This window comes from Pundamilia nyererei, unplaced genomic scaffold (genome assembly GCF_000239375.1).
Source record: "Pundamilia nyererei isolate P.nyererei 1_Seehausen unplaced genomic scaffold, PunNye1.0 scaffold00049, whole genome shotgun sequence".
NCBI classification, from domain to species: domain Eukaryota; kingdom Metazoa; phylum Chordata; class Actinopteri; order Cichliformes; family Cichlidae; genus Pundamilia; species Pundamilia nyererei.
This window is the reverse complement of record NW_005187450.1, coordinates 2,877,222-2,884,188: the sequence shown is the minus strand read 5'-3', so window position 1 is coordinate 2,884,188 and position 6,967 is coordinate 2,877,222. Positions and strand designations below refer to the sequence as shown.

The following is a 6,967-nucleotide window of genomic DNA, read 5'->3' as shown; positions in this document are numbered from 1 at the left end:
TATTATTATTATTATTATTATTATTATTATTGTTATTATTATTATTATTATTATTATTATTATTATTATTATTATTAGCACAGTTTCCTTCACCAAAACATTGCTTTGGTGAAGGAGACCCTGTCTTTAATGATAAAACAGGTATGATGCTGTATATGCTGAGTCTGAAGGTGTGCCCATGAATATAAAAATCCCTCCATGGTACACAGATGCCTATGATTTTTTTTACTCTCCACCTTTGGCGAATTATACACACACGTGTAAAATGCCATTAGTTGGAAGGAAGATATCCTTCACAGCCACTGTATTCAAATATGGTGGAGGAACATCGGAACATACAGCAAACCCACTCCTATGTATTTTTAAAAGATACATTTTATGTTTATGAGAATGCATCAGTTTGTTGGAAGACGTAATTACACACTATATCTATGAATACATTATGCTTTTTTTCCTAATAAATAATGCCAAAAAATGACCTTTAATGTAAAGCCTTGTTGTTAAAGCATCCAGTGCTTCTATCAGTGCACTGTGACATCATGACATCAAGAACACTGGACATTTAAACCTGTTTCCTTCTGACATGCAACATTGTCAATAAACAGTTTGCCAGAATATGATATTAGGTGAGATAACATAAAATTACATTATTACTTCTAAATAATAGAATTGAAATTTAAGGATGCTTGAGTACCCTTAAAAAGTGTCTAAACAAGGAGCAGAGCAGTGCTTTTGTATAAATGCTAGGTAAGTTTGCTAGAACGGGCGATTAATGATGGAAACCCCACAATTTATCATGAAAAGAGGCATTTTAGAAATCCACATTGTAATAAAGATGCATCTTGGACTAAATTCGGAACAATGAATGATAGTATACAAGGATGTTTTTAGTGAGATGTTGTATTACTATACTCTAGGGCACAGGTGTCGAACTCCAGGCCTTGAGGGCCGGTGTCCTGGATCCAACACAGCTGATTTAAATGGCTAAATTACCTCCTCAATGTGCCTTGCAGTTCTACAGAAGTCTGGTAATGAACTAATCATTTGATTCAGGTGTGTTGACCCAGGATGTTATCTAAAACCTGTAGCACACCGGCCCTCGTGGCCTGGAGTTCGACACCCCTTCTCTAGGGGGTACAGAACATCACTGAAAAATGTAAATAAACATCTCATGTCTTATCTACATGATCACTGATTTGTCTGTACCTTGCTTAAACAAGTTGCCTGTTGGGAAAACAAAGAGAGCACAATAACAAAGGGAAAATTACAAAACAACATTTTGCAGTTGGACAGAATTGGCTTCCAAACTTGATGTGTTGATAAATAAATTAAGTCTGGAGAATTCACGACTTGTCTAGTAATGGTTAAACTTTATTGGGTTTTGCTTATTAATTAAGCGCAACATGAGTGAAAAGCACTAGTACTGCTACTACTACAGAAAAACAAACAAAGAAAACCTATCCATTCAAGAAAAGTTTACATTTTATACAGTACACATAATTGCTTTCTTGTGAATAAGATGAGAGAATTGATACCACTCTCCTACGGCTTTGTTGAGAACAAGGTTCTATTCAGAACCAATTGATCGTAAAGCCTAGGAACAAGGTAAAAAACCAGATTATCTTGGTCCAAAGGAAAATATATATTTATGTACTTACATTGTAAACAGGTATTAATTAATTAATTGTCTTATCTCATTTAGAGATGATTTCATTTAGAGCAACATAAGTGTAAGTAAGACTGGTAACTTTTGAGAGAACAACATCTTCTCATTCATTTTCATCTAACTCTTGTCACAAAAATCCATAAGCATATTTACCAAAAGAGAACTCCTGATCTAAATAAGAAAATTACTTAAAAGCAACATTTTAGCAGAAGGTCCTGAGTACATTAGTTTTTCTGCCTGTGGAGACACAAAATTATTCGAGGCAGCTATTGGCTAATTGTTTTGGTATAATTTTGAATGAGACTTTGGAAGTACTTAGGTGTGTTTCGGTGTGGCTGAAAAATGATGATGTAACATTTTGGGAGGAAGTACCACAACAGAAAGCAGTAGAGGCTGGAGAGTACAGCCAGAGCATTAAACATTAGGATGAATTTCCCACGGTAAAGCATATATTGTGTGACAAAAACAATCCAGGTTAAGATCAGCAGGAGGAGACAAAAAGTTATTGCTTTGGCCTCATTGTAATTTTTTGGTAGGTCTTTTCCCATGTAGGAGAAAGCAAAGCAAAGAGAGCACAACAATAAAGGTAAAATCACAGAGCAAGATATTGCTTTAGGATTAATTTCACAATCAAGCAGGATTTTGTCTGGGTACCAAACTTTGTCTTGGTAGGGTTTGGGTGCAGCATATGAATAGCTAATAAGAAGCAAGAAAGCCTCAGTGATAAATGCCACAGTGATGACTAGGTGCTGTCCATGATATTTCATCCACCAACTGTGGAGTTTGGGTATCTGGGCTGCTATTTTGAAAATACAAACAATTTGAAAAGAGCGCACAACAAAACATGCTAAACAAATAGTGTAGAATAACAGAAATGGCAAGTATCTTAATACACAGAAAGCAACTGTTGGCTTGCCAAAGTAAAAAAATACACTAAGACTAGACAGACTGAGACAGCCTAAAATTAGGAAGCACATTGGTCCCCCAGCAGATTTGACAACAGGCGTGTTATAGTTAACAACAAAGAGAACAGACATGGATAATGCCATGCCCACTAAGGCCCAGGCACCGACCATGATCAGTATAGCCCAGTTGTCTGTAAATGGCATATACTCCACTACACGCAGATCACATGAAATACTTCCTTTTTTAGACCATTGTGTGTCTTTGCAGTTGATGCAGTTGTAGCGATCTTCTGTTTAGACAACAAAAGGACAGACCATCATTAAACTGATTTTTGAAAAAGAAAATGCTGCAGGTAACTTATGATACATGAAACTCTTAAAATAATTTACCTGTGATGTTGATATAGGTTCCATTTGGACATATTTCACAGTTAAAACAGCATTTGTGGATTCCAGTTTGCTTTTGTACATATCCAATAGGACATTCTGCTGAACATAATGAAGTAGGTACCTGTTCAAGGATATTATTTTGTAAAATATACAGACAACAGGAAAAGGACTGCAGCCACAGTTTTTAAAATTTAGGGCTGCTCACTAGATACTAACAACCACCATCTGTTTATTTACTCGATAGTATGTTTTGCCCCTGGAATAACTACACTAGTGTGTCTTTATGTACAAATGTATCATTTGAAAGGAAAAAAGATACAAAAAATGATGATTTGATTACTTTATACTGTCTAAAGTGTTGATATACTGTATGAAAAGATTCAAAAACACAACTTACATCTCCATCTGTGTACCATTTAATCATGGTGTTGTTGATGAAGAATTGAAGAGATGGATAAAAGCTGTAAAAGCCAATCTCCTGTGCATCTCCAGTCTGATTCCAGAAAACTACTGAGTATGATCCAGACTTGAAATCTCCATTCTCATCAAACTGAATATTCTGGTTTAAAAGTGTAAAGTTTGACTTCTGCAACTCTTCTAAAACCTGTTGTAGGCATAAAGAGGTAACTGTAACAGGATATTCACACTTATTACTTAGGCTGTTGAAATAGCCCAGAGAAAGGAGAAACTGCAGTATGGTGAAACCTTTTACAGAAAGGGTACATTTTAAGGATTTTGAGGACACAAGAAGTAGGAGGTAATGGCTGGATGGATGCATTTTAAGAGAGACGTAAGGTTTGACACTATGCCTATGCCCTCCCCTTGATCAGGTACTCTGCTGGAATAGTAATCTGGCCAAAGGAGTCCAGACTTTAACATGATTGGTGCAGTATGGGATGATCTTGACAGAGAATAGAACAAAATGCAGCTGCAATGTCCTTCAAGAAGCCTGGAGAACTATTTCTGATGTTACTTCTGATACTGACTTTTAAGCTCAATAAACTTAGAGATAGAGAGGGTGGCGTCTTATTCTAGTTTACCCACCTTATATACCTTGCTCTATGCAGTGTGTGATCACAAAAAAGATAGGAAGGATCAGTATTTTAAAATGTTTAGACACACATAGAGGTTACAGTTGTCAGTAAGATGAAACACATAATCTCTCGAGTACTGTTTGCACACTTACCATATATGGGAACAGGGTAATCTTATCACTGCATTTACCATCTCCACATTGCAAGGCATTGTGTAAACCATGAGCAATGGCATACACAGCTGAATAAACAGTAAATGAATAAGACGCATCTGCTGAAATTATATCCTCTGGTGTCACGTAGCTGCAGTTGCAAGCCTGATTACATAACCCATTTTGTGCTTCATTTTTAAAAAACGTCTGTCTTTTGGTAGAGTAGATAAAATTATTGAAGCCGGGTACTGTCTCTACTGGCTGAGACACACCTAGTACAGTTCCAATGTTTCTGATTCCTTTCATCTTGGAAAGCCTTTTGTTAATGGACCAGGTGTCACATGCTATCCACACTTTATTTCTGAAATTCACTTGTACTGCTGTCTCAACAAGAGCTTCTGAAGTCGCTTCTGGAGCAAAAACAATGACAACATGTATTTTTTGTGCTTCTATCTGTTCGAATATTTGGGAGTAGTTTGTATTGTCATTGAGAGCATTCGTATAAGCTAGGCAGATGTCAGTACCGTTGATCTTCTTTATAAAAAGATCTAGGCCATCACGACCATAATCATTGTCACTGTTTAGGAAAGCAACCCAGCGCCAATTGAAGTGCACTATGATCTTAACAATGACTTCAATCATCCCGTCATTGGAGTGCACTGTCCGTAGGAAGGAAGGAAATTTTATTTTATTTGATAGGCGAGAGCTGCCAACTCCATAACTGACCTGTCGAGAGAGTAATGGAGACATTTTTACTATTTCTCATCATATATTCACGACTTTAGGTGAACTTCATTTTAGTTTATAATTTTAACTTACCATAGGAATGAGATCTGTCATGAAGAGCGGGGCTATAGTCAGGGCATCTGTGCTTGTAAAAGGGCCAACCACTGCCATCACTCTGGAAAAATTCTTGAGTGGTTCAAACCAAGGTTGAATCAGGCCATTTACTGAGATAAGATTTAAAATTCCTGGGAAGTTCTTTGTATCTGAGCAGTGGTCAAATATTTCATACCCAAGGGACACATTTGGCAGTATGTAGGTAGAGTTATTAATTTGTTCCACAGCAAATCTCATCATCTGAAACCTCCGATAGTCTGAGAGACTGAATGGTTGACTGTTGACAGAGAAAGAGAGTAAAAGTTTTTAAATGAAACATAAAAATTGTTCACAGCTGACTTAATGTTGTTATCTTAATGTAGTTACATGTAAATGTGCTACTAAGTTACACTCAGTGACTTAGTTTAGGTGAAGTTATATAATGTAAGGTGTGTCATTTGGTACTTTTAGAGTTCCACATATCAAGATTTGGTTAGAAAGCTTACCTGGAACAGTCAATGGCCTGTGGTTTTGTTTGATAAATACCGCCATGGGCATAATGAATATTAAAAAGTCCACCAATCAAATAATCTCCATCCAGATGGAAGTCTGTGGCTGACATTGTGCATTTAGTCAAAGTATGTAAAAAAGTTCCCAGCAGATACAGAGAAGTAAGAAAATGCCTCATAGTTACCATTTGCCAGTCTGATCTGGCATCTAATGAGATTACACTGTGCTTATAAGAAGCAATGCACTACTTGTATGAGCAAGTTACCACTATTTATTTCCATGAGCTTAATGATGCATGGCTGTTGATATCGTACATACGTACTTGTTAATGGTTGGAAGACAATTCACAAATTAGTATGCAAAACACATTCAAGTTGCTAAGTGCCTTTGATGACTGGATAGTAACTGAAATGCCCCCAGCTGTGGATAAATGAGGCATTCTTTTAACTTGCACTTGATTATATGTTACCAAAAATGATTTATTAAAAAAATGTATCCAATGCAGAAACCCATTGTCATAATGCCTGAAAACTGCATGATAAAACTTAAGCCAAGAATCCTTGGAGAGGCTTGATAAATACTGGCAGCACACTGGTTAGAATAAATTTTCAAAAGAATGTAATAATACCACTGTCTTTAACAATCCCTAATGGCTCATACTACATGTAAATATGTTCATAGTTGTAAAAGTTTTTTGATTAGGGGTTTGCAAGAAAGTGGCAAAATATACTTTTTGTTAGAGACTGATAAAGCATTATATATATTATTGCTTTCTCTTATGATACAATTATTATTTTATATTATATACAGTTATTTATTATTACACTTTTTTCAGCTAAACCATAAAGGCAGCGTAAATTTACTTGCAGATCTCTAAAAGAGAGCAGCATAGGAAAAGTGACAGTTAGTAAGACAAAGGAAATCAGAGAACTAATTAAGTGAATAGACACATTATTACAACCTTTCAACAGTCTTAAGTGATGAGTTTTCTTTAATGTAGGTTTTGCTTAAGGGAAAACCCATGTATGACGGTATACAAGTACTGATTTGGCTGGAAAATAATATGGGGTTACAAGCATATGCATACATGCAAACTGTATTAATAATTCGAGGATGTATCTTTGGGTTATGCCTAAATGATACATCCTGTTGCATAAACATCCTGTTTTGCATGACCTAACCTTTGACCAAACAGGACATTGGTGAGATCATTTGCACACACTACACTGTGAATAACAATGACAAGTGGCCAGGCATAAGCTACGGTTTCAACATAGTATTCATCATAAAACTGATTATTTTTAGAAAATATATATCCTAATATCATGTGTGTTCTTCTCGTGTTTTGTGTACAGGTATTTTTATGCCCCTATGGGTCACCTGCAATTCAATTCAATTTGATGAAAAATGTAAATGTTATCTGTATCAAATATTTCTTTAAAATATGCATAAAGAAAATAATTTTATATGGAGTCCTGCGCTCATGTGGTC

The 6,967-nt window shown here is 35.9% G+C and overlaps 1 protein-coding gene across 1 annotated transcript; it reads right to left on the bottom strand.

Annotated features, from left to right (window-relative positions):
* Positions 1 to 1,932: 1,932 nt before the first annotated feature.
* Positions 1,933 to 5,654, bottom strand: LOC102212713 (taste receptor type 1 member 1-like). The gene is made up of 6 exons (XM_005732998.1): positions 5,473 to 5,654; positions 4,967 to 5,264; positions 4,148 to 4,873; positions 3,359 to 3,565; positions 2,962 to 3,082; positions 1,933 to 2,861 (listed from the first exon to the last, which is right to left on the bottom strand). The coding sequence occupies exons 1-6, from the start codon at positions 5,652 to 5,654 to the stop codon at positions 1,933 to 1,935; spliced, it is 2,463 nt and encodes an 820-aa protein (XP_005733055.1).
* Between the last annotated feature and the right edge of the window lie 1,313 nt (positions 5,655 to 6,967).

Bases quoted from the DNA above. Each gene is read 5' to 3' on its own strand.
- LOC102212713 (XM_005732998.1), bottom strand. From the start codon at position 5,654: ATGAGGCATTTTCTTACTTCTCTGTATCTGCTGGGAACTTTTTTACAT. The intron at 4,874-4,966 runs GTAAGTTAAAAT...CTCTCTCGACAG, and splicing joins TGACAGATCTCATTCCTATG to GTCAGTTATGGAGTTGGCAG. The intron at 3,083-3,358 runs GTAAGTTGTGTT...ATCCTTGAACAG, and splicing joins AATGGTACACAGATGGAGAT to GTACCTACTTCATTATGTTC.